Source organism: Eretmochelys imbricata, chromosome 17 (genome assembly GCF_965152235.1).
Source record: "Eretmochelys imbricata isolate rEreImb1 chromosome 17, rEreImb1.hap1, whole genome shotgun sequence".
Lineage (NCBI taxonomy): Eukaryota > Metazoa > Chordata > Testudines > Cheloniidae > Eretmochelys > Eretmochelys imbricata.
Genome location: NC_135588.1, coordinates 18,544,777 through 18,572,098, shown reverse-complemented (window position 1 = coordinate 18,572,098; position 27,322 = coordinate 18,544,777). Strand labels below are relative to the sequence as shown.

Below are 27,322 nucleotides of genomic sequence, written 5' to 3'. Positions count from 1 at the left end.
TATGCAAAAAATATCAGGACTACATTGCTAAAATCCCTTCCAAAATTAAAAGTGATACCGTGAAGCCTGAAAAACTGAGCAGATGCAAAGAAATAAGAATAAGACTACGAGGACTTAAGTATGTTAGAAAATATGTTATTGGCTATTGTAAAGAATATGCCATTCTTCCAATATACTGGAGAGTACAACATGACACAGGAGTCAATGCTGGAATTAAGTAATGTGCCGTAAATAAGAGGAGAAACTTTGGTTACCATAGAATCTGGCTTAGCTTCCTCTAGGTACCAAGAGCATATTTTGTATTTTTTATTTATTTCTTTTAATATCTTCTATGAGTTATATAATGTGGGGAAGATTAATATGCATGGGAAAAACTGAGGTTGTCTTAATGGGAGTGCGACTGTGAATGTAACATATGCTGTACTGTTTGACTCCTTCAATTGCAATAAAGTAAAAAAAGCAAAAGATCTTTGTCTAAGCAAACTCACAACTATTTGTAATTTTGTCTTATTAATAAGTATCCTAAACATCTGTGAACTTTATATCTAAACAATAGTATTTTATATTGTTTAAGAACCCTTGAATAAAGGACCTCCGCTAGAAGATATTTTTTCTTCTAGTGCCACCAAACCTGTTAATTAATATTTTAAGACATACATCTACATGCTAACTTTCTGAAAATAGTTTCAGAGAGCTAACATACTCAATCACACAGCTTCTGTAAAAGAGTCCAGAAGACAAATTCAGTAACAAAAATTAAAACAGTAATGACATTTAAAAGCATGACTAAATGATCTAGTGTACACCTACAGTAGTAAGACACAGTTATTCGGTAGTAGAGGTATTCATTATACTTTAAAACAGGGGTAGTCTATTTTTTGTCAGGGTTCAAACTTTTTGGTCAAGGTATAGTCAAGGTCCAGACTCCAAAGAGAATAATAATGGATAATAAGAAGTAAATAAAAAAGTTTTGGGGTCCGTTCAAAAGCATCTGGTGGTCTAGATTCAGGCCACGGTCTGCTTATTGACTACCCCTGCCTTAAGGCCTTGCAAATACATATCTTACTCTTTCATTCCTATCTTTTTATTCCTTAACAGGAAACAGTAAAGTTTTAAAGTGATAAGAGAGACCCACAAGATTCAAAAAATACTCCATGACTAATAATATTCAAACCCTCTACTAAACTTACATATCTATAGAAGTTTTTAACTCTGGTGGAAAAGGGAAGAGAGATTTAAAGCAAGCGTCTTTCTCCCTCTTCTCCCTTTCCTCATGTATTTAAAAAAAAATTAAAAGATTTTTGTTTTAGTTCAGTTTGACCATCTTTGACTGTGGAGACTGGGTAACTCAACTAAGTAATCTCGAAAAGCAACAATTTACTAATTTTTATTTTTAATTTTAAAATATTTTGAATCCTTGACACGTAGCTGTGCAAAGATTTTAAAAAACAAATTCCATATGATGCTTTTTTAGACAGATCAGCTTGGTCCACAACCATATGACTAAAACAAGTTTTTCCTTCATAACAAAAAAAATCATAGTACAGATTCTTCCTTCATTTACACTCACAGCATCAGCAGGACTGCACAGGTCCAAAGTAGAATTTAGGCTGCATCTGTGGCTCAATTAACAAACGCAACACTGAAATTGTAGATTTTACCCAGGTGAATAACAACCACCAACCAGGATGGTGCAGAGTTGATCAAATTAAGCAGCTTCCATTAAAACAAAAAAGAGTAAGACTAAAAAGAGCTTTTCTAAGACTTTACAAAAGCAAAAAACAACAACCAGATATATCTTATGTATTCCTAAAATCCTGACTGAATATTGCAATGTACTTTCCAAGGGCAACTACATTTCCACCCACAGAATTTCCATTTATTTAGAAGAGAAATGAGGTCAGCAGGTGGCCGTGACAATCAGTGTTAAGGTGTTCTGTTCATGTGCTCATTTATTTAGTCTCCTGGCTACTTCTAATATCCTATTTCGCAAACCATTTTGAAGCTGTTTACTCTGAAAATGCACCTATGCTAGCTGTGCTCAATGGCTCCCCTGTATACTTCCATATCCCTGTGATCTGATCTTTCATCAGCTTTATAAATATACAGATGTCAATTTTGGCATTAAAAGGTAATCCTGACCTTCTAAATCTTACTGATGGAGCACATATGCAACCTGGAAACAGGTAAAGGCCACAATGAGGAATCAGTGCTTCAACTGATCCTTAGAAGAGACCAGGGATCAAAGTAAGCAAGCAAGCAGAAAGCACTAAAGAATGAGACGGTAAGCTCCTTTATAAGGTAAATTCCTTTATGCCAAATCTCACACTGATTCTGCATGACTCACAAAGTCACACCACAAAACGGTATCTGACACTATTTTCAGCTGGTCTGCTCCTCATCTTTCTTTCCCTCTCGTTTTGCTACTTTTTTTGTGTCAGATAAATATAGGAACTTCAGAATGGCTAATAAAAAAAACAAGGTCTCAAGCATAATATCTTAGTTACAACAGAAATCCATATTAATAAAATCATTTTAATCTTAAATACAAACCTAGAAAAAAAAATCTCTAGTCTTCTCTTATAAATTAAATTTCTGTCAAAGACCAAATCATGCAACCTTGTGGTCCACGAATATAGCTATCCAAACCACTACCACCAAAGCTAACTTTCATTGTCAAGTAGAATAAAGAGCCCAATAAACTACAAAAAGGTTTTTACAGATGTCCAATGGTAATTTGAACTGACATTTTTTCTGATTTTAAATTATCCAAATTTACCCCATTCAGAAAGTAAATCAATCCAAGACTATCTATCGAAGGCCCCATGGTCTTACCTCATAATGCTCTAAATAAAGCAAACCCCACCTCCCAAATAAAAGGAATTAAGTCTCTTTTCAAATTGGAAAAATCATAGTCAGCTCTGGCCCTAAAATAGCTACTACACCTTACATTAACTTCTGTACCAATTTCCATCCCCGCTGCAGAGAATCTGATATCAACTACTAAGACGGGAGGGAAACAAAAAAAATGTGGCCTTTCATCCCAAAGGATTCTAAAATGCTTTACTATAGTTAGGACTATAGTTAGAGGATTAGCCAGCCCCAATACCAAAGTCCAGACATATCTGTGATGGAATACAAAAGCTATTAATGGTACATAGTAATACTGTAAAATGGCTTAAGATTGATACAGTATTCTTCACGTACTAACAGAAACTGCAATGAAAACATGAAATTCCCTACTCTGAAACGCCACCCTGCTTTGATCCAACAAAATCTGGATTTGCTAATCTTCTGGGCATAAGGCAAGGCATATTCTCTTTTCCAGGGATTTAATAAGGGTAGGTGGGGAGGTGAAGAGATGAATGGGCTGAATAAGGTTAATTTTATTGGCTCTTTTTTCTTGGGAGTCTAACATTTACTACTTATAGATAAAGGCTTGGCTCAACTATTTATTTATATCTAATTGTATTTTGGAATTTCTTCTATTTTTCTACATTTTTTAAACTTACTGTGAAGCACCTAGAGCACTGGATAGGGTTTTCATAAGTTAAATAAATGTAAGTAAGCAGAATGTAATTACCTAACATAGGAATTTGGACAGGAACTAGGGCAGCCTAATGACCACCATCAGGAAATCCCCTGGTGTCATGCCAAAAATTACTAATCAGTACGATTGGGACTATTTAGAAAGGATATGATTAAAAGGATATATAATACAGCTAGACAAAAAAATGAATATTAGAATAAATAGCATCTGAATTACCTTCTCTATTAATACTTAAATTGTAAACTCTTTAGGGCAGAGACTGGCTTTTGTTTTGTTTGTTTTGTATTTGTACAGCACCTAGCAAAATGCGGTCCAGGTCAATGACTGTGGCTCCTACAGACTAGGACAACATAAATAATAAAACAGCACTGAACAAGGGACATTCCATGATTGTGACACACAATGCCACAAGGTAACTTTGTGGCCAAGAACCTTGTAGGGTTAAAAATACAATTAGACATTTATATAGATGAGAACATCCTTAGTTACATTACATTGGAAAAATATTTTTTCCTTAAGAGATAAACCTCTTTGCTTCAGGGTATAAGCCAACCACCCACAGATGTGAGTTATGAAGAAACTTTTGCTATGGGAAGGTTATGCTTTAACTGGTAACTAAGGGGTTTCATGCACCATTCCTAGTTACATCATCTTTTCCTAAATCAATGGGTACTGACCACTGTCTGATACATGGATTAGAATCAGACCAGTGATCTGATCTGGCATGACAATTCATATGATTTTGCATATAATAATTTATATATTTCAGCTCTATGATTAGATACCCAAACCTCTGAACCTTCGACCTCCTTAGCTGTTGCTCACAATGGAATACAAATAAGTAGTGGTTGACAACTCCCTAGTTGCATCCATGGAATGCAGACATAATATAGTGAAAATATATTACCTTTCTATCAGAGTTGATAATTTACATGGTACATAAAAGGAAGATACAATAGGGTATCTGGTACATCTTTTAAAGCTTCACCTAGATTCTCCTCCCCGTCTACTCTCCTGAAATAGAAGTGTTAGTATGCTAAGTTTCACTGACAGTTTAGCAGAACGGGCCCTCTGCCACAGGGCTCTTCTAAACACTAGCTTACTTACAACAGACTTTGAGGAGAGTTTAAGGGCATCTTGGACAGCATCGGGCAGGGAGCTGGGCGGCAAGTGACACCTACAAATCTGTGGTGAGGGAAAGGGATCATGTAATGCACAATGCCACTGCAGCATTGACTGTGCTGCATACTTAATCGGAAGGAGACAGAATGCTGAACTCAAACAATCTCAGTTGGGAAGGGTAGATTTATTTGCAGATCAGGCAAACCTTGTTCATCTTGGAAGATATTCTGTACATAAGCTGCTTTTTTAAAAAAAAAACTGTTATCGACAACAATATATTTGGAGTTTCGGCTACCAAGAAAGATTAAAGAGGGAATTCCAAGCAAACAGTCCTTGTACTTCCCTGGTGTATGTCTCCGGGATGGTTTCACTGCCTTGGATAGGTTTTGTAACAAGGACTCAAAATTGCAGTTTTGGCTAAAAGCCTGCCCAAATAATTATCTTCCCCTTCTAGTTGTCTCCCAACCTCCAAAGGCTTTGGTTCCTCAAGATTTATCCAAGGACTATTCTTCCTACTCAGAATGCTATGCTCTGGAGAGACTAAAATGTCCTTTTCCTGTGTTTTTTCTGTCAGATATCTATTTCCTAAGGCTGACTACAATTTCTCTCAAAGAGCCAAGGTTATTGCACAGGGTGAGTAACCTCTTCTTCGAGTAGCATCCCTACGGGTGCGCCACTCTTAGTGAATCCCAAGCAGTGTCCATCACAGAAGAGAGAAGTAGTTACCCACCTTGTGCAGTTAAAGATGGTTCTTCAAGATTTGTCCCCCATGGGTGCTCCATTGTAGGTGTGTCTCCGTCTCTGCACTGCTGATCAAAGGACTTTGGTAGCAGTGTAAGTTGGGCCTGCACGTGCACTGTCTTACCTTGTGCTGTCCACAAGGCTAGCCAGAGCATGCGGGCTAACTGTCCTCAGTTCCTTCTCTACCACAGGGTCATAACAAGAACTCTGAAGTAGAGGGGAGGACAGTGGGTTTTGGAGCATCCATAGGAACACACATCTTGAAGAACCACTGTTACTGAACAAGGTGAGTAACAACTTCTTCGAGTAGTGTCCCTATGGGTGCTCCACTTCAGGTGACTCAGAGCAGTTTCCCTTTTAGAGGTTTGGGACTTCAGGACTTCGGAGTCGCATCAGTTACAGATGACAGTACTGTTGAGCCAAAGATGTCCCATCCCCATCCTGGAGTAGTAGCATGGACACTTCTTGTTCTGGTAAGTGGTGAACAGGTCTAAGGACGGTGTTCCCCATCATGTGAAGAGGTCATGGAGTACTGACAGCTGCATCTCCCACTCGTGATCATGCAGGAATTTGCGACTGAGGCTGTCCACTATCGAGCTCTGAACGCCCGGGAGGTAGGCCGCAGACAAAATGACGTTATGAGAGATGCACCAGTTCCATAATGACAGGTTTCAGAGTAACAGCCGTGTTAGTCTGTATTCGCAAAAAGAAAAGGAGTACTTGTGGCACCTTAGAGACTAACCAATTTATTTGAGCATAAGCTTTCAGTGAGCTGTAGCTCACGAAAGCTTATGCTCAAATAAATTGGTTAGTCTCTAAGGTGCCACAAGTACTCCTTTTCTTTTTACCAGTTCCATAGTCTCATTGCCTCCACTGCCCCCTCCCCAATGGCTGATGCAGTACATGCAGGCTATGCTGTCTGGTCAGATCTTTGTACGTGATCCTGCTATCAGCAGGAGGAAATGGGCGCAGGCGTTTCTGACCGCTCTGAGTTTGAGGAGATTGATGCATAGAGATATCCCTATAGGTGACAATTTGCCTTGCATCAGGAGGATGTTTAAATGCACGTCAGTCAGTATTAGAGATCTGGCGGTGGTAAGGAGCAAGGATGGTGATATCTGTGAGAAGGGGATTCCTTTGCATGCACTGGTTGGGTCCTTTTCCAGTCTAAGCAGTTTTCATCCCGGTAGGTAGTGACAGGGGTTTGTCCAACCTGTCCCTGTGCGGTTTGTAAACCTAACTGAACCATAGTTGGAGCCATCACATGTGGAGTCTGGCGTGTGGTATCACTGCCATGCGTGCCACCATATGCCCCAATAGTTGAGAGCAGAGTCTGGCTGGTATTTGGGCAATGCGTTGAGCTGTGTCTATGAGCAAGACCAGAATAGGAAACTGTAGTGAGGTAGGAAGGCTTTGGCCTGTAAAGTGTCTAGGTCGGCCCCTATGAATTCTAGGTGTTGCACTGGTGTGAGGGTTGACTTCTGGATGTTGATCTGTAAGCCCAGTTCTGTAAACAAGTGTATCATAGTGTCGATGGCTCTACGAGCTCTTGGAGCGATCAGGCTCTGAGGAGACTATCTATCCATACCTGGATGGATATTATCCCTTGCAAGCATAAATGAGCAGCTACCACGGAGAGAACTTTGGAAAATACTTTCAGGACTGATGAGAGTCCAAAGGGAAGGACTCTGTATTGGTAATGGTAATGTCCCAGAGTGAATCTGAGAAATCGACCGTGAGCTGGTAGGATCGAAATGTGGAAGTAGGTGTCCTGTAGGTTGAGGGCCAAAAAACAGTCTCCCTGTTCCAGTGATGGAATGATCATCTAGAAGGTGACCATCTTGAACTTCTGAGCTTTGACAAACTTGTTGAGAGCTCTGAGACCCAGTATGGGTCTCCAAACTCCCTTTCTTTTGGTTATTAGGAAGTAACAAGAGTAGAATCCTTTGCCTCATAGATGATGAGGTACTGGTTGTATGGCTCCTAATTGGAGGAGCTGATCTATCTCATGAGAGTCCACTACGACAGGAGAAGGGTCCCTGAAGAGGAGTAGGGACAGGTATTGTGGAGGGGGTAGAGAAATGAAGTGGATGGAGTAGCCAGATTGGATGAGCTTTAAGACCCATCTGTCCAACATTATGCGTTCCCAGGCACTGCAGAACCCTGCCAAACAGTGATCAAATGGGTGCATAATCCCAGTCAGTCAGTTGCAGGGAGTGGTCTTGCAGTTCCTCAATCTGCCCACCAAATGAGGTGCTTAGAGGCAGGGGGCTGGGTCAAACATTGTGGCTCCCCAATGGCTTGCGCTTCAGGTATTTCTCCTTTTTTCTTTGCAGCTCATAATGGTGCTATGATGGGAATTGAGTTGCATACATATGTATTGGGACTGCAGGACTAAAGCGTCTCTTTTGTCCCGGTGTACAGATTCCCAACGACCTGAGGGTGGCCCTGGAATCCTTCAAGGTATGGAGGGAGGCATCTATCTTCTCAGCAAAGAGCTTTTAACCCTTGAACAGGAGGTCTTCTACTGTGGTCTGCAACTACTTTGGGAATCCCAACAAGTGGAGCCATGACTCTCGCCTCATCACCACAGCTGTAGAGATGGATCTAGCTCTCGTGTCAGCAGTGTCGGGGATTGATGGTAGCAATATTTTTGCCATTAGTTGTCCCTCCTGAATGATGACAGTTTATCAATAAAGTCATTCAGCTTATTGCAGTTTGTGTAATTGTATTTTGCCATGAACGCCTGATAGCTGACAATGTGGAATTGTAAGGTTGCCGAGGAATATGCCTTCCTGCCAAAGAGATCTAGGCGCTTCCAACCCCCCCACCCCAATCAAAAGGCCTTGCCCTGGAATGGTGTTGTCACAGGATTTCACGGCATCCACCACAATGGAATTGGGTGATGGGTCGGAGAAAAGGAACTCTGATTCCTTTGTGGGGACATAATATTGCTTCTCCTCACACTTGCATATTGGGGCAACAGATGACAAGGTTTGCCACACTGTTTTAGCCAGGTCTAAGATGGCTTCATTAACTGGAAGGGTGATCTTCAAGGACGATAAAGAGTAGAGAATATCAAGGAGCTGCTGGTGTGTGTCCCTGACCTCCCTCCAGTGGTATGTGGAGGGTATCCGCTACTCTTTTCACCAGCTCCTTGATAAATCAGAAGTTATCTGCCATGGACAGTGGTGAAGGCATATCTGCTTCGTCTAGGGTGAAGCCGCTGGACGAAGCTTGAAGCTCGCAAAGCAGGTAGTTTTGCCACCCCAGGGTCCCAGTATGGCCATTGTGGTGGCATAGGGCCTGGAAGAGATGCTCATGGGTGGCACTCCCGCACCCTTTCCTATGGAGCTTGGGAGGAGTACTGTGAGATCTCAATTTGGCTCACTATCTGACCCCTCAACTTGTCAGTGGAGAGGCATGGCATGATTGCAGGAATATCCCCTGTGCCCGGCAAAGGCTCAGTGCCGTGATGTCGGTACCGAGGGGTTGAAACTCGGGTGCCTCCGTCATGCAGTGGTCCCTTGATCAGTGGAATTCCTCCAGTACTGATTGTTCCTATGGCGGTTCTGGGGGAGGTGGAGACCTCATCTGTGCCGGGTGGGCTACTGTCACTGGTGGTACCGAGGTGGGTGGGAGAAGAGGAATTCAGAGTCCTTGGTAGGGATACCCTCTTACAAGTGGGTTTCACTGTAGAGAGGGTTTGCCAGATGGTCCTAGCGGATTCCAACAGAGCCTCATTAATAGGGAGGGCAATTCTAGATGGTACGTCAGAGTGCAGAATCTCCAAGAGCTTGTGTTGGGGTTCTCTGATCTCCTCTAGGGGTATCTTCAGAGAAACTGCCACCTGCTTAACGAAGTCCTGGAACTGTCAAAAATCATCAGCCACCAAAGGTGAGGGAAAAATCAAGGCTTCATCTGGTGAAGAGGACAAGGTGGTAGTTTGAGGCATTGCTTCTTTGTCCACCCTGGTATCCTGCTCCTCAAATGTTTCCTCCTGTTGCTGGTGGGGGGAGAGAAGCTTGTGTCTCCCTATCATCCCTATAGGATAGGGTCTGGGCCCTAGAGAATTACCAGCAATAGACTGCCCAGAGATCCCAATATGGCCATTTAGAATCATAGAATATCAGGGTTGGAAGAGATCTCAGGAGGTCATCTAGTCCAACCCCCTGCTCAAAGCAGGGCCAACACCAACTAAATCATCCCAGCCAGGCCCATACATATGATGGGATGGAATCCAGGGTTACTCTCACCAGGACTGATAAGGTCCTGGAGCATCTTCCCTGTCCCTTTGGGAGACAGTTAGCGTAAGGTATAATTGGGGAACCTTGCACTGAAATGGAAACAGCACAGGGGAAATCATCAACAACATCCTCCTCTTCTTCAAATGAAGGAGCTCCCAGAGGAAAGGGTGGGTGGAGAGTGTGACGGTACTGGGGATGCAAAAGGATCCCGCTACCAAGAGGTTCTCTATACAGAAATATGCTTGGTACCGGTCAGCAACGGAGACTCTGGATCAGAAGCCATCACCAAGTCTCTCTGGTATCTGAAGTCCTGCAGTACCAACAGATGTTTTAGTACCCGAGTGTTTGTCCTTCTCAGATTATACCAGAGGCATAAGGCACTTCAAGGCTGCAACAATGAGGCTGGAGGCTTACGTGGTACCGTGACACTTGGTCAGAGCATTGAGAGAGGAGTTAGAGTTGATGGTACTGATCTTCTATGTTTGGTGCCATCCCTAGACAATGATGCAGGGTCTTCCTAGAGCCCTGTTTTCTCACATCCCCTGTACCGAACAAGTGTTTCCCCTCTATTGTACCAAGCCTCGAAGACCTCTGAGGAGACTGGAGACCAAGGTCTTTTTGAGGGAGAAGCCCCAAGAAGGAACTAGATCTCGTTTTCTGAGAGGATTTGAAGGAAGGCTCTGAGGATTTCTATTTCTTAGGAAAATGTTGCACCGAGGTGGAAGTGGGGGTAGAAATTCCTGAAGACTGATGGCCAGGAGGGTCCCAACCTGGTTCCAAAGGAGATCGGGGGAACGCTCCATCATGAGGAGTTGAAGTTTGAGTTTTTGGTTCTTCTGGACCCTAGATTTCAGGGCTAGACAGAAGTTTCACTTCTTGCCTACCTCGGCAAATACGGAGCTTCTCCTTACATTACCTAGCTGGTTTATTAGTTGTAGTTAGTTTAGTGTGTGCGTGTGTGTTTGTTTGGGGGACAAAAAAAAAACTTCTTTGGTAACAGAAACTTGTTCCATTCCCTGCAGGGAAATTCTCCCTGTGAGGGGCATGCCCAATTCACTTGGGTTTAAATGCTGTCTCTCATGTAAAGAGGCCATCCCAGTCAGCGATGGATACTGCAAGTGCGTTAGCTACCTGGGCGAGTCCCAAGTGCTATGGAGGTGGACATGCTATCTCTGTCTCAGGCCCAGGCAATTGAGAAGGAACTGAGGGCGAAACCAAATGGACACTCCTAATAAAAATCTATGATCAAAGGTGTGTGGTGTGCGCGTGCACACACACACACACCCCCCCGAAGTGGGATACCCATAGGGACCCTACCTAAAGAAAAATTACTTCTATACCAACAATCAGCTGAGGAAGCACAGGTTGGCCCTGTCACGTCTGAGATACTTCCTCTGTCTCTGAAAGCACTAATTGCATAAGTTACCTTTATCTCTTTTTTTAACCCGCTTTATTTTTTAATTCTGACAAAGAAAGCAGAGTTTGATGAAGTAGACTATGAAATTCCTGTTCGGAAGCAGAGAAGACTGAAAAGGAGACATCATAGCAATAGAGGAAAGAGAGAAAAAGGAACTCTATACAAGCTCACAGAAGAATATGATCTGGCAGTGACAAAGAGAGATGAGCCCAAGCTGTAAAAGTTGGAACAGATCCAAGCTTCCCCAAATATTGAGGATGATCTAAATCACTGTTTTGGATCTAATCCATCTCTATTTCTGAAGACAAGGAAAACATTAGTGAACAAAAGGCTACAGTATTGTGTTTTTATTAAAAAAATTATTTATTAAAAAAATCTTAAATTCTGCCTCTATATGATTTACATATTAAAAACTATTCACTTACCTGTATGTTTTGCTTATCTACTGCAGAAGCAAGCCACAGACTTGAAAAACGGAGTGGGAAAACAATGCCTCTATAAGAATGCCGGGCTTTCCTCTGAGTATGAGCAGCCAGACAATCTACTAAAAGTTTACTGAGACACCTTGCTTCTGCTTGATAAAAATACAGTTGTCAGTGTGTGAAGTAATTTGCCAGGGACAGTTCTCCAAATAAGCCAACAAACCGACAAATGCAGAAAGTCATTTTTGCATTCTGGGGAATTTGAGGTTTTATTCTTCATAGCAAGGTGAGAAAAACATAAAATTCGCAGAATGCACATATAAATCCTCCATCAACTTCCAGACACTTTACTTATTTGAGAAATCAGCCTTTGAAAAGATGTTCATCCCCTCTGCCTCACACCTTCTCCTGTACCCTCCATGACTCAGCCTTCTCCCCCTCCATAGCTTTGCCCGCTTCTGCCCACTAATGTATTACTTTCTTTTGCCCCAATGCTGAGCATTGGCCTGGATCCGTTCCCATTGAAGTCAATGGTAAAACTTCATTTGACTTCAGTGGAAACAGATGGGCCAATGCAGAGCACAGCTTGATTTATATTTAAGGAGTTAAAAGGCCAGGGTCTACATGCATGTAGAGTGATAAAGTTTGGATTACCACAGAAAAAAAGATTTTTGCAATGTCTCTGAGTTTTAGATTATGAAATGTAAACAAGTCGTTTATGTTAAGTACCGTGTTCAAGTTTAGATCCCAAAAAATTCAATTCATATTTCAACAATCATAGAACACTTAAGCAATCTTAACAAAGAGTCCTCATATATATATCAGTAACAATTAAGGTGGTGAATTAAGCAACACTCTAAAGAAAATCCTTGAATCACATTCATCCAATCTAGTTTTTTTATATTATATATTTACTTACAAGTACTTGTAAAAATATATTACATCAAGAAAGTCAAATGACTGTGAAGTAGCTTTTCACATTACCTCTGGAGTGTTTTTCTTGAACTCACGACTTTGCTCAATAAGCTTTTTTCTAGACTGCTCGCTTTCATCTTGTCGGTTAGCCAATACCGTTGCTGTCGCATCAAGCTCTCTCTGTCAAGAAAAGGAACAGCGAGATTGTAATTGCTCTTAGTTGAAGAGAAGGTCATTTACTCCAGATAAATAAAAATATAAGCCTTTATACCGACTCCTCAAGAATTTCCAGAACAAAGATACCAACCTCCAGAAATTACTTCCCTTGAATGTAATTAAACACTAAGTGCTATAGAATTTAAATTCTGTCCTGAAACCAAAAATGACTGTTGTTTGCACGTGGGAAAATCAAATAGATATTTTCTCAAACACATTTAGGGTTATATAATAGTAAGGTAATATAGTAAGATACCAGAAGCAAAACTAATGCAACATATACCTCACAATAATCCCCAAATCAAACTGATGTAGTATGTCTACTCAGGACCATCGCTACCCATACACAAAGTACGCAGCTGCGTAGGGCACCAGGAAATTTGGGGCATCAAATTTCCTGCTGCCCTGCTCAGCTGTGTGCTGCTACAGCCCCTGCCCCACCTCTTCCCCATGGCCCCCGCCCCAGTCCTGCCCCCATCCCATCCCTGTTCTGCCCCTTCCCCAAAGCCCCTGCCCTGTTCCACCCCCATCCCACCCCTACTCTGCCCCTTCCCCAAAGCCCCTGCCCTGCTCTGCCTCTGCCCCCACCCCCACAAGGACCGCAGCAGGACCGGGCCTGCACTCACCGGCAGTGGTAAGTGCAGTGATGCGTCCCCTGCCGCGCCACTGTTGAGGGGGGCCCCCTACCCCCCAAGCCAGCCACCCCCTTCCCCCTGTGGAGGCCTGGGGACCCACACACACCCCCTACAGGGGGGGGAGGCTGCATAGGGCTCCAGAATAGCTAGAGACAGTCCTGTGTCTACTTCAAGTCCAAGTCCGTTCCATTTTTAAATGGCTTACATCACCTGTTTCGTTTGCTGACTTTGGAAGCACTCTCTGTCTTAGTTATTCTGAGTGAAAAAGCTATGTCTGAATAACTGAAGTACAAGTTCTTCCTCAACATCAACCGATGATGGCTTTACTTCAAAGTTATTTTTAAGATCACAAACTGCTCACTGGGATCATTATTTTCTTCTCCATACAAAATTTTTAAAATTAGGGGACATCCCTCAATAAGAGACTTCCTTCTGTTCTAAAGATCAAATGATCTTTTCCTCAGGCTCTGCTTCATATTGGAACTTGTCCCCCTGACGTTATCAATAACTGTAGTTATCCCTTTGCTGATTGTTTTGTCACCAGAACAACACACAATATCCTTCATCTGTCGTCATACTTTATGAATGCCAGAATAACTTCCACCAATTTATTGTAAACAGAACTACCAATACAGCCGTAACATTACTGCCAAGCTTTGCCCAAATGATTTCAACATACTATCCACCATCACATCTTTCTTCTGTACTCAACACCATACTTCAAATTAAACCATGCTGCATTGCATGGGTCACTTATCAGCATATAAGCCAACACTATTCAAATCATTCTGCATCACTCTGCTTGCTTTTGCAATATTTAAATGTTATATTTAGAATATTAACTTTCCCACTCAGATACGTGGAACATTTTCACTTAAGTCAACAGGCGCTATATCCATGCATTTATGGAGAGAATTTGGCACTATATTTTCTTTACTTTTAATTGATTTTCTTTCATTTTGACTTGCTAAAGTGAGGCATAATGCAGACAGGTTCTGGACCATCTTCTCCACATAACTCTGCCAATAAACCTTGGTCCTGGCCTAAAGAACCCCTGCTATTCTCCAGGGCAGAAATTGCCAATCCTATGAAACTGAATGAAAGATTTAGATATAAACAAATATCAATTAAAAAAAAATCAGATTGACACAACCAGATGAAAAATATAAGGCCAAGATTTTAGCTCTTGAGCCTCTTTCTAGGCATTTTGTGAAAGAAATCTGCATTAAAATTATTGGTTCTCTCATGTGTAAATCCTGCCACTTTTCTGTTACTTCTAGGCTCAAACTAATTTAACAAATCTGAGGCATAGACTGGGTTGACATGCACATATTTTACATGATTCTGTAAGTTCAACGGGGTTGTGGGGGAGAAGAGGACGGGGTCTGAGGTTTTTCTGTTGCAGCACCCAACTCAGAAGGATGTAAGTGTTTTTTTCTTAATTTTCACTTCCTCACAAAGAGATATCTTAAGTTTCTTACTATTACATATAGACCATAGTTAATTTAATCCTAAAAAATATGATATATCTGAACTAGGAACCATCCTGGAGATAGTGATCCAAATATCCACATAACACTTTAAAAAAACAAACAAACAAACAAACAAACAAACAACCACCATTGCTCAATATTTCTGACTTTAAGGAAAATGTTAAGGCAATATGTCCAACAGATTTTGGTTTGAAATTCTATAATATACAGTATATGAAATCTATTGCAGAAAAGTGGAAAATACTTAACAGTTGGATAAGCCACATTTGAAATTCATCCCAGTTAATTTTATGCAAGACAAAAGAGCAACAGAAACCAATGTGGTTAGACTTTACAATAAAGAGCAATAAGAGCTAAACAGAAGGCTTTTCAAAAATATAAATAAAATCTGGTAAGGACAACGATTTGGAAATCTATATTTTAGAAATAAGCAGAAGTTAAAAGCAAGAAGAAAAACTGATGACACTGGAGAGAATTGCAGTAGATAAAATATCAAGCAAATGCTGCCTACTAAGTAGTATTAGTAATAAATTAGAAAAAAAGAATAGAGAAGTAGCAGATTTGTCAATACAGTTTTTTGCTTCCAATTTTAGAGAAGAGGAACAAAGTGACGAACTGCTTCAGACAAAGATCTTATTTTGCACTATGAGAGTAGAGGAGTTAGACAGTAGCTTAGACGCTCCTTCTGGCCTGTTTGCTTTCTGCCAGTCTACTGGTATAAAGCAGATTTTAAGGCAGCTGATCCAGCCTCTTGAGAATTTCCTCTGCACAGAGGAATCCCTTGGTGGTGAGAAACCAGTACCCATGCTATGCCACCCTTCAACATACAGGGCATGCCCAGGAAAAAAGGAGAATGGCAGAGATGAGAGACTATGTATCAATACTCCCAAGCTGCTGAAATGACAGCTTGACACAGTGGACAGAAAGTGTAATGTCCTGGTCCAGTGTCTATGAGTAACAATAGAAAGCGCTATGAATAGTTTAAAGAAAAGGAGTACTTGCGGCACCTTAGAGACTAACCAATTTATCTGAGCATAAGCTTTCTTGAGCTACAGCTCACTTCATCGGATGCATACTGTGGAAAATACAGAAGATGTTTTTATACACACAGACCATGAAAAAATGGGTGTTTATCACTACAAAAGGTTCTTCCCCCCCCCCACTCTCCTGCTGGTAATAGCTTATCTAAAGTGATCATAGAATCATAGAATATCAGGGTTGGAAGGGACCCCTGAAGGTCATCTAGTCCAACCCCCTGCTCGAAGCAGGACCAATTCCCAGTTAAATCATCCCAGCCAGGGCTTTGTCAAGCCTGACCTTAAAAACTTCCAAGGAAGGAGATTCCACCACCTCCCTAGGCAACGCATTCCAGTGTTTCACCACCCTCTTAGTGAAAAAGTTTTTCCTAATATCCAACCTAGACCTCCCCCACTGCAACTTGAGACCATTACTCCTCGTTCTGTCATCTGCTACCATTGAGAACAGTCTAGAGCCATCCTCTTTGGAACCCCCTTTCAGGTAGTTGAAAGCAGCTATCAAATCCCCCCTCATTCTTCTCTTCTGCAGGCTAAACAATCCCAGCTCCCTCAGCCTCTCCTCATAAGTCATGTGTTCTAGACCCCTAATCATTTTTGTTGCCCTTCGCTGGACTCTCTCCAATTTATCCACATCCTTCTTGTAGTGTGGGGCCCAAAACTGGACACAGTACTCCAGATGAGGCCTCACCAATGTCGAATAGAGGGGGACGATCACGTCCCTCGATCTGCTCGCTATGCCCCTACTTATACATCCCAAAATGCCATTGGCCTTCTTGGCAACAAGGGCACACCGCTGACTCATATCCAGCTTCTCGTCCACTGTCACCCATAGGTCCTTTTCCGCAGAACTGCTGCCTAGCCATTCGGTCCCTAGTCTGTAGCGGTGCATTGGATTCTTCCGTCCTAAGTGCAGGACCCTGCACTTATCCTTATTGAACCTCCTCAGATTTCTTTTGGCCCAATCCTCCAATTTGTCTAGGTCCTTCTGTATCCTATCCCTCCCCTCCAGCGTATCTACCACTCCTCCCAGTTTAGTATCAGCCGCAAATTTGCTGAGAGTGCAATCCACACCATCCTCCAGATCATTTATGAAGATATTGAACAAAACCGGCCCCAGGACCGACCCCTGGGGCACTCCACTTGACACCGGCTGCCAACTAGACATGGAGCCATTGATCACTACCCGTTGAGCCCGACAATCTAGCCAGCTTTCTACCCACCTTATAGTGCATTCATCCAGCCCATACTTCCTTAACTTGCTGACAAGACTACTGTGGGAGACCGTGTCAAAAGCTTTGCTAAAGTCAAGAAACAATACATCCACTGCTTTCCCTTCATCCACAGAACCAGTAATCTCATGATAAAAGGCGATTAGATTAGTCAGGCATGACCTTCCCTTGGTGAATCCATGCTGGCTGTTCCTGATCACTTTCCTCTCATGCAAGTACTTCAAGATTGATTCTTTGAGGACCTGCTCCATGATTTTTCCAGGGACTGAGGTGAGGCTGACTGGCCTGTAGTTCCCAGGATCCTCCTCCTTCCCTTTTTTAAAAGATTGGCACTACATTAGCCTTTTTCCAGTCATCCGGGACTTCCCCGGTTCGCCACGAGTTTTCAAAGATAATGGCCAATGGCTCTGCAATCACAGCCGCCAATTCCTTCAGCACTCTCGGATGCAACTCATCCGGCCCCATGGACTTGTGCACGTCCAGCTTTTCTAAATAGTCCCTAACCACCTCTATCTCCACAGAGGGCTGGCCATCTCTTCCCCATTTTGTGATGCCCAGCGCAGCAGTCTGGGAGCTGACCTTGTTCGTGAAGACAGAGGCAAAAAAAGCATTGAGTACATTAGCTTTTTCCACATCCTCTGTCACTAGGTTGCCTCCCTCATTCAGTAAGGGGCCCACACTTTCCTTGGCTTTCTTCTTGTTGCCAACATACCTGAAGAAACCCTTCTTGTTACTCTTGACATCTCTCGCTAGCTGCAGCTCCAGGTGCGATTTGGCCCTCCTGATTTCATTCCTACATGCCTGAGCAATATTTTTATACTCTTCCCTGGTCATATGTCCAACCTTCCACTTCTTGTAAGCTTCTTTTTTATGTTTAAGATCCGCTAGGATTTCACCGTTAAGCCAAGCTGGTCGCCTGCCATATTTACTATTCTTTCGACTCATTGGGATGGTTTGTCCCTGTAACCTCAACAGGGATTCCTTGAAGTACAGCCAGCTCTCCTGGACTCCTTTCCCCTTCAAGTTAGTCCCCCAGGGGATCCTGGCCATCCGTTCCCTGAGGGAGTCGAAGTCTGCTTTCCTGAAGTCCAGGGTCCGTATCCTGCTGCTTACCTTTCTTCCCTGCGTCAGGATCCTGAACTCAACCAACTCATGGTCACTGCCTCCCAGATTCCCATCCACTTTTGCTTCCCCCACTAATTCTACCCGGTTTGTGAGCAGAAGGTCAAGAAAAGCGCCCCCCCTAGTTGGCTCCTCTAGCACTTGCGCCAGGAAATTGTCCCCTACGCTTTCCAAAAACTTCCTGGATTGTCTATGCACCGCACTATTGCTCTCCCAGCAGATATCAGGAAAATTAAAGTCACCCATGAGAATCAGGGCATGCGATCTAGTAGCTTCCGTGAGCTGCGGGAAGAAAGCCTCACTCTCCTTACAATGTGTATGATAATCAAGGTTGGCCATTTCCAGCACAAAACCAGGGTTTAACAAGAACGTCTGAGGAACTGGGGGGGGGGGGGGAAAAGAGGGGAATAAACAAGGGGAAATAGGTTACTTTTTATAATGAATCAACCATTCCCAGTCTCTGTTCAAGCCTAAGTTAATTGTATCCAATTTGCAAATTAATTCCAATTCAGCAGTCTCTCGTTGGAGTCTATTTTCGAAGTTTTTTTGTTGAAGGATAGTCACTTTGAGATCAGAGATCGAGTGACCAGAGAGACTGAAGTGTTCTCCAACTGGTTTATGAATGTTATAATTCTTGACATCTGACTTGTGTCCATTTATTCTTTTACGTAGAGACTGTCCAGTTTGCCCAATGTACATGGCAGAGGGGCATTGCTGGCACATGATGGCATATATCACATTGGTAGATGTGCAGGTGAACGAGCCTCTGATAGTGTGGCTGATGTTATTAGGCCCTGTGATGGTGTTCCCTGAATAGATATGTGGAATAGATACATACACATTGTAAGGAGAGTGATCACTTTAGATTAGCTATTACCAGCAGGAGAGTGGGGTGGGGGGAGAGAAAACCTTTTGTAGTGATAAAACACCCATTTTTTCATGGTCTGTGTGTATAAAAACATCCTCTGTATTTTCCACAGTATGCATCCAATGAAGTGAGCTGTAGCTCACGAAAGCTTATGCTCACATAAATTGGTTAGTCTCTAAGGTGCCACAAGTCCTCCTTTTCTTTCTGCGAACACAGACTAACACGGCTGTTACTCTGAAACCTGTCATGAATAGTTTAGACACTCATACAATCAAAGTATCCAGTCCTCTAGCTAAAAAAGTTGTAGAAGAATAGAAATTAATGAAATCTTAAAGAGACATTGTCAAGGTTGGCAAGCCCGAAACTTGAACCATCTTAATTGGTTCTTCATTTCTTGATCATAACTATTTAGATATCAGGGCTGCAAAGTCCATTTATTGGAAAAACTAGTTGTGCGCTAGGTGCAACAATACAATAATTACGAAAGATTTTCCCACATTTGTGGCATACACAGGAATGTCTCAGGAGAGGCTGGGCTTATTGCAAAATTCAATACTATACACTGAATTATTCTTGTAAGAGACTGATACCACATGGATAAACTTGTGATCCCAAAACTTTCTGGGTAAGACAAATTTGTGGCCCACCAGCCACAATAGGTTCTAAGTAACCAATAAAAGGAGATTTAAGATTACAAAGAGAAAAATATTGGAGGTTCCATTAAAATTACAGGATGCCAATCTCTCAGACCAAATATTCTTTTGTTGTCTAACAATTCCCCACAACTTTGAAACCTAAAATTGTCAAGATTAATAGCAACAGAAACCAAACCATAAAGGTGTTATACTGGGGACAAGTCTGTGCAGGGGATTCAGAGCCCATCACCTCCAGGTTCACTAATTCAAATCTGGCTACTAAACTTTTAGTCAAGGGTATCCAAAATGTAGCACTGTTCAACAGCCTATGCAAAATGAGTTGGAGTCTCAGGACACATTTTCATTCGAGAAACGAGGTCAGAGACATGGAGCTAAACTAATTCCACCCCATGGTTGGTCACACCAAGTTAGGGCAGATTGGAGAGGTAATATGGGGTGTTTTCTATTACCCATTCTACATTTGTTTTGTGGTTAGCTAAATGACCATCCTCTCCAGAGCTGTCCATGAACCTTTCACCAACATTACATTCACTTTTGAAATGGGGGAACACAAGGAAAAGAAAGCATTATACTCTTAAATGTAAGCCTTGTTAAAAAGGAATCCTCAAATACCAACATTAAATATTTCTTTTATGCTCTATCAGAAATACATCACACAAACTACACAAGGTTAATTTGGTATTCACTGTAACATTAAACAAATTCATGATGAATTTGTTTGGTATTAATGTGACAATTATGAAGTTCCACTAGAATATCATTGTATTAGGCTTTAATATTTTTTCCTTTAATTTTTATTTAACATGTTAAAAACAGAGAAAACAACGGTATATTCCCTTGGTACTCAAAGCGTGCCGGCCAGTTGCACCCCTCACTGACCCGCTAGAACACTGAGCAGATCATACACACTCATTGGCACGCGCGCAAACAAAAATCCCCTTTTGTAACAAAGGACTGCAACCAGTATTTCTAGCTCCCTGCCCAGAAGCACTATGTGCGAGCACCTGACTGCTCTGTCTGGGAAGAGAGTTCTCAGAAAGGGAACGCTACCTATGTATTCAGAACACTGCAAGAGGACTCCCGAGCCCACCCACAGTTAAACATTTCCAGAGAAGGGTGAAAGAAGCTGAGAACTTCAAGCAGAGAAGACGGTGCATTACCAAGAATCTCCAATCTGCTTCTCTCCCAGCTCCTTCCCTTCCCTCTAGCAGTGAGTGAAACAGGAGGGTGGAAGGGAGAAGTTAGAGGAAAGAATCTATGGTGAGAATGTGCATAGATACTAGATTTGGTGGAGACTGGAGAGAGATAACAGGTGGGTGGGGAGGATGTATGAAGAACAATTTAATTTTGGGCACTGCAGGAGAGATAAGGGAAGGAGAATCAGAACCTGCATCTCTAAAAAGAAGTCCTGAAAAGGAGTTGCACCTGATTAAGGGAAACTGAAAAAGAAAATGTTTCTTACAGCAGCTAAGATATCTGCATTATATGTTTGACATGTTTCTGCAGCCTACTAACTATGCCAGCAGAAATATACTGACCGCTTGCTGATAAGATGTGGGGAGAAGAGAGAGAATAAGGTTTAAACTATGACAGTTCTCACCAGTCCTGCAGCAGGAGACAAGTGTGGGGGAGTCTATTACACTGTGAAGAATAAAATATTTTAGATTAGCTAAAAAAAAACTGCTTTGTATGTTTGACATGGTTCTCCAGGCATGCAGCAAAATAGTGAAGGGAAACACACAATTTGCAATTTCATCCAAAACAAAAGACATCTTGATAGAAAAAACAGTTACCTTCTCATAACTCCTGTTCTTTGAGATGTGTTGTTCATGTCCATTCCAATCAGGTGTGTGAGCGCACCACGTGCACGACACCCGAAAGATTTTTCCCCTAGCAGCATCCATAGGGTTGGCCTGGGCGCCCCCTGGCGTCGCTCCTTCATGGCACCCTATATAGGGCCCTGCTGACCCAACCCGACCTGCCCTCAGTTCCAGTTGACAGAGGGGCAGGAGGGTGGGCATTGGAATGGACATGAACAACACATCTCAAAGAACAGTTAAGAGAAGGTGAGTAATCGTTTTTTCTTCGAGCATTTGTTCATGTCAATTCCAATCAGGTGACCCAAAGCCCAAGTTCAGGAGGTGGGGTCGGAGTCATCCACTAATTGGACCACTAGTCTTCCAAAGGCCGCAACATCTCTGGCCTGCTGGGTGATTCCGTAATAAAAGTGTGTACGGAGGTTCAGGTCGCTGCTCTGCCGATTTCCTGGGTGGGAACCTGGGCCAGGAATGCCGTTGAGGCCTGAACCCTGACTGAGTGCGCAGTGATCAAAGGAGCAGGCACCCCTGCCAGATTCACGGATGCAGGACGTGATCACGTCAAAATCCATTAAGAGGAGAAAGGAAGACCTTTCATTCAATCCATCACTGCCACGAATAACTGTACAGACTTTCAGAACGGCTTCGTTCTCTCAATGTACAAGGCTAGCGCTCTGCAGACATCCCATGAGTGAAGCCTCCCTCCCTGCTGCTCGAGTACGAGTTAGGGTAGAATACAGGGAGGAAGATGTTAGTGCCCTGAGCTCAGACACTCTCCTAGCTGAGGTTATCGCTACCAGAAACACCATCTTATATGAGAGAGAGAGCAGGAAGCACGTTGCCAAAGGCTCAAATGGTGGCCCCAAGAGTCTGGATAGGACCAAACTGAGGTCCGAAGCCGGGACAGGCTGTCAGACCTGTGGGTATAGCCTGTCGAGACCTTTAAGGACATGGCTGACCAACGGGTTGGCAAAGACTGAGCGTTCCTCTGCGCCTCAGTGGAAGGCAGAGATGGCAGCCAAGTGAACCCTTACGGATGACACAGACAGTCCCTGATGCTTGAGGTGGAGAAGATAGTCCAGTAGAAGTGGCACTGAGGCAAGCAATGGGGACGGAAGGTGCTGCGCCGACCAGATTGAAAATCTCTTCCACTTGGCAAGGCAGGTAGCTCTCGTGGAAGGTTTCCTGCTGCCAAGGAGAACTAGTCTTACTTGATCAGAGCAAGAAAGCTCCACTGGGTTCAGCCATGGAGCTTCCACGCTGTGAAGTGGAGTGACTAAAGGTTTAGATGTTAGAGACAGCTGTGATCCTGAGTTAGTAAGACCGGGAAGAACAGCAAGGTGACTGGAGCTTCCACGGACATTTCCAGGAAAGACGTGTTCCAGTGCTGGCAGGGCCAAGCTGGAGCTATCAATATCACTGTAGCTTCTTCCCTCCGTATCTTGAGGAGCACCTTGTAAATGAGAGGGATGGGCAGGAACGTGTAGAGGAGATGGCCTCCCCATGGGAGGAGGAAAGTGTTCACAATGGAGCCTGGGCTGTGATTCAGGAAGGAGCAAAACTGCTGACACTTCCTGTGGTGTCATGTGGCAAACAGGTCCATCTGGAGAAAGCCCCACTGAAGGAAGATTGAGTTCATGACGTCCAGACGAAGGGACCACTGGTGGCCGTGGAACGACCTGCTGAGATAATCCGCCAACTCATTCTGTACTCCAGGAAGGTACGATGCTTGCAGGTGTATCGAGTGCTCTACACAGAAGTCCCACAGCATGAGGGCTTCCCGGCACAGGGGAGAGGAGCGTGTACCCCTGTTTGTTGATATAAAACATCGCCGTGGTGTTGTGTGTCATGACTGATGCACATCTCCCTGTTAGGTGGGCTCAGAAAATCTGACATGCCAGGCGTGCCGCTCTCAGCTCTCGGATATTGATGTGCAGAGCAAGAGCCGCCTGAGACCAGAGGCCGTGTGTTCTGAGGTAACCCAAATGTGCCTCCCCAGCCCAAGTCTGACACATCTGTCACTAGCGAGAGGGATGGCTGATGGGTGGTGAAGGGGACCCCACCACATACTACCTGCGGGTCGAGCCACCACAGGATGGAGTTGAGTACCAGGTGAGGCAGAGATACAATCCTGTCCAAACTGTCCCGGGCTGGCCGATACACTGACACTAGTCATGACTGAAAAGGTTGAAGTCTGAGTATGGCATGCTGTACTACATGTGTTCAAGCAGCCATGTGTCCTAGAAGTTTCAGGCAGTTCCATGCTGTGGTGGTGGGAAACCGCCTAAGACCTCGAGTGACACTGTCGAGGGCTCAAAATCTCACTTCGGGAAGGAATGTCCTGGCCCGTGTCGAGTCCAGTGCCGTCCCTACAAATTCCATCCTCTGCACCAGGGACAGCTTTGATTTCCCCTCGTTCAATAGCAGGCCCAGTTCAACGAAAGACGCTCTTATGAAGGCGACTTGCATCTCTACTTGAGCCCTGGATCGACCCTTGATCAGGAACGCAGCCACAACTGCCACACACTTAGTGAATACTCGAGGTGCCGCTGACAGGCCGAACTGTGAACTCATAGTGGGCGTTGTTCATCACAAACCTGAGGTATTTTCTGTGGGACAGAGTTATCGCTATGTGAAAGTAGGTGTCCTTCAATTCAAGGGTGGCATACCAGTCTCCTGGATCCAGTGAGGGGATGATGGAGGCCAAAGAAAACCATATGGAATTTGAGTTTCTTCACAAACGTATTGAGATCTCATAGATCTAGGATGGGCCTATTATTTGCTGACACCAAACAGGGAATTTAAACTTTAACAGCAACAAGTATTGTACTTCATACACTGCTTTTGGATGGTAAGAAAAGAATTTATGCAGTACCCAAAGCATAAAGCAAAGGGAGAATACACACAAAAGAGCAACAATGTAGCTCAATTTTACATCAATGAGACGTAGTACTCACCCTATAAAAAAAAAAAAAGCCGTTGTGGCATCTGACTCCCACGTTGACACCAGCTCAAAGAAGCCAGTGCCACAAACAGAGAGGCAACTCATCAACAGATCTAGAAACAGGAGCACAAATCCAGCAGCTCTTCCAAAGGAGCCAGTGACAGCAGCAGCAAAATACTGATAGAGATGCAGAGGAGACAGCAATGGGTCCATTAGTACTTGGGGAAAGAGCACTGTGATTGGAACTATAGTTCCAACTGTTCCTGCTTTTGGATCGGCACCTTGGGTCCCAAACTCTCAGAGGCTGTTCTTGTGTCGGTAAGGATAAGGGAGCCAGAGGACTCAATAGGTTTGACTTACAAGCTTCTTTTCTTGTTTAGTAAAACTAGGACAGTTCACATGACCAGTTCTTAATCTGACATAGCTGTAAAATGCTAGTGAGGGTCTACGCTAGCACGGCCACCGTTGGCAGCTGGCAGTGGAGCTGCACTGGTAGTAAAATTTCAAAAAAGTATTCAACATAAGCAAGGCAGGATTCATTTCCAGAGTTATTAACAAGAATTCACTTTTGTCCATCCCCACCGCCCCCCAACCCCACCTTTTACTGCAATCTGTTGCAAAAGCGGTAGAAGCTAACTTGTAAGTAACTACTTCCACATACACCTCTACCCCGATATAACACAAATTCAGATATAACCTGGTAAAGCAGCGCTCGGGGGGGGGGGGGGGGGGGGGGGGGGAAGAGAGGTGTGCTGCGCACTGCAGCAGATCAGCGCGTCTGGCTCCGACATGCTGCTCTGAGCGGCATGTTAAGGGTGCCGGGCCGGGCCCAGCCCGAGGGGTTGGATAAGGGACAGAGGGTCTTGGGAGGCAGTCAGGGGACAGGGGGGTTGGATAGTTCGGAGGTTCTGGGGGCAGGGCGGTCAGGGGATGGGGAGGGGGGTTGGATGGGTCAGAGGTTCTGAGGGGTCAGTCAGGGGGCGGGAAGTGACTATTAATAACAACAGAAATGTTCAAGGCCAAAGCAAGTTTGATGTAACGCAGTTTCACCTATTACGCAGTAAGATTTTTTGGCTCCCGAGGACCGCTTTATATCAGGGTAGAGGTGTACTGTTATTTTGCTTTGCATAGTCCTCTGATCCAATGTTTCAGGTGTGAATTAAGATTCAGCAGAGAAGCTGAGTTCAAGGTTTGTGTGTTAGGAATACACAATCAGACATAGCAACAATACAGTCTCTACTGCTTCCCCATAGCCTTTCATCTACTATCTCCATGAAGTCACTAACAGCAGTGCTCACAATCCTTTGCCATGCATGTCTAGGACAGCCTCTAGCATTCTCCCATTTTATCCTGCATTTCCTCAAATCCTTGGAACCACTGAGTTTTCATCATGCCTAGATTATACCTCTCAGAACTCCTTCTCCTTGTCAGTCTCTACTCACATCCAATTGTCACCACAACTCCACTCATAACAGATCTAATGCCACACGGCTACAGAGGCCGCAAGCCACCAGAGTCTTGTTCACCTCATTGTTGTCCCAGCATAAATGAATTAGTTTCCTTTAACTATTTAGCAATCTAGGAATCACTTGGAACATTTTGCTAAAATACTGGTTGAATTAAGTGCTCATTGCATCTATGCCTCTGCTTTTCTGCCAGCATTTCTTCAAAGAATTTTATTTTTAAATTTTTTTTAAGGAGTTTGTCTGTACTGGAGCCCATTCATGCAGTGAAGCCAACACACACTATTCTCTCTCAGCCACACTTGATCCCCACCCCATTTTGTTTATATGCACAGCAACTAAGGTCTCTGTCATTGCATTTTATTTCACTTCATTTCAACAGAAACATATGTCCATGAAGAAATGGTAGTTTAGTTCTCATTTTCTGTAACAAGTCACATCAACTCTTCTTTTATTCTTCAAGTCCAACCTAGACCATGACAATTCCTGTGACTGTCAGGACTTATGGCTCAACTGACTTCCCACACATTAAATAACTGCCTCTTTCCCCTAAAAAGTGAATGTTGAAAGCCTCCACAGCAGCAGCAATATGTAGCCAACTTAACACCAGAGGTTTAAATCAAGGGGGAAAGTCCCAACAGGAAACTTAAAGGTCCTGAAAACTATGAGATTTCACTCCCACTTTATTTAGCACTTACAAAATAAACAAAATATTTAGCAGTTCTACAGTGCTAAGACCTTTGTTTCCCTACCCCTGTTTTATATTATATATAAATAAATAAACAAACAAACCGACACCCAGACAGTTTAAGTGATTTGCTCAAGGCTGCACAGCAAGTAGTAGCTAGAAACTTGGATTAGAACAAAGGAAATTCCTGATTCCTAGCCCCATACTCAATTCACCGATCCATACTACTTCTACCTGAGGACTTGCTACATGATAGCGTGTAACCAAGTAATCACACACTAGATGTGGTTAATCACTTAGAAAGAAAAAACCCCAAACAATTTAAAAGTTGTCACTCTCATAGTAACTGATGGCAAATCAAATCACATCTCTTTCTGCCAAATAATAGGCAACCGTCAACCCACTGGATCGTGGCGAAGGCTGCCCTAGACCTACCATTCCCCCTTTATACCACTGAGACAGAGTCCAACGAATCCAGATGCTCAGTTGTATGGTTGTATCTTCTGCCAGAGAGCAACAGATGAGAACTGCTGCAGACTGCCTAACACCTCAGTAAGGACATGACATATTTCTGCCAGGGTGATGCCCCTTAGCCTTACTTCAAATGAGGAATACCCACAAGGCAGTGGGGGCTTGGGTTTTAAGCCTATACTTGCCTTATTCTGAAGGTTGCAACACTGGTATTTTATAGGAGCTATCCCGCTATGAGTAGCCCCAGTTTATTCACACCAGGCCCTCCA

General features: G+C 43.4%; 1 protein-coding gene across 3 annotated transcripts in view; it reads right to left on the bottom strand.

Moving 5' to 3' along the window:
• CUX1 (cut like homeobox 1) overlaps positions 1–27,322 on the bottom strand; it is a 398,353-nt gene that overhangs the window by 311,674 nt on the left and 59,357 nt on the right. For all 3 annotated transcript variants that reach the window (XM_077836870.1, XM_077836868.1, XM_077836869.1), the window contains exon 2: positions 12,484–12,594. In XM_077836870.1, coding sequence (XP_077692996.1) covers positions 12,484–12,594 — 111 coding nt within the window. The remainder of the gene's footprint in view (positions 1–12,483; positions 12,595–27,322) is intronic.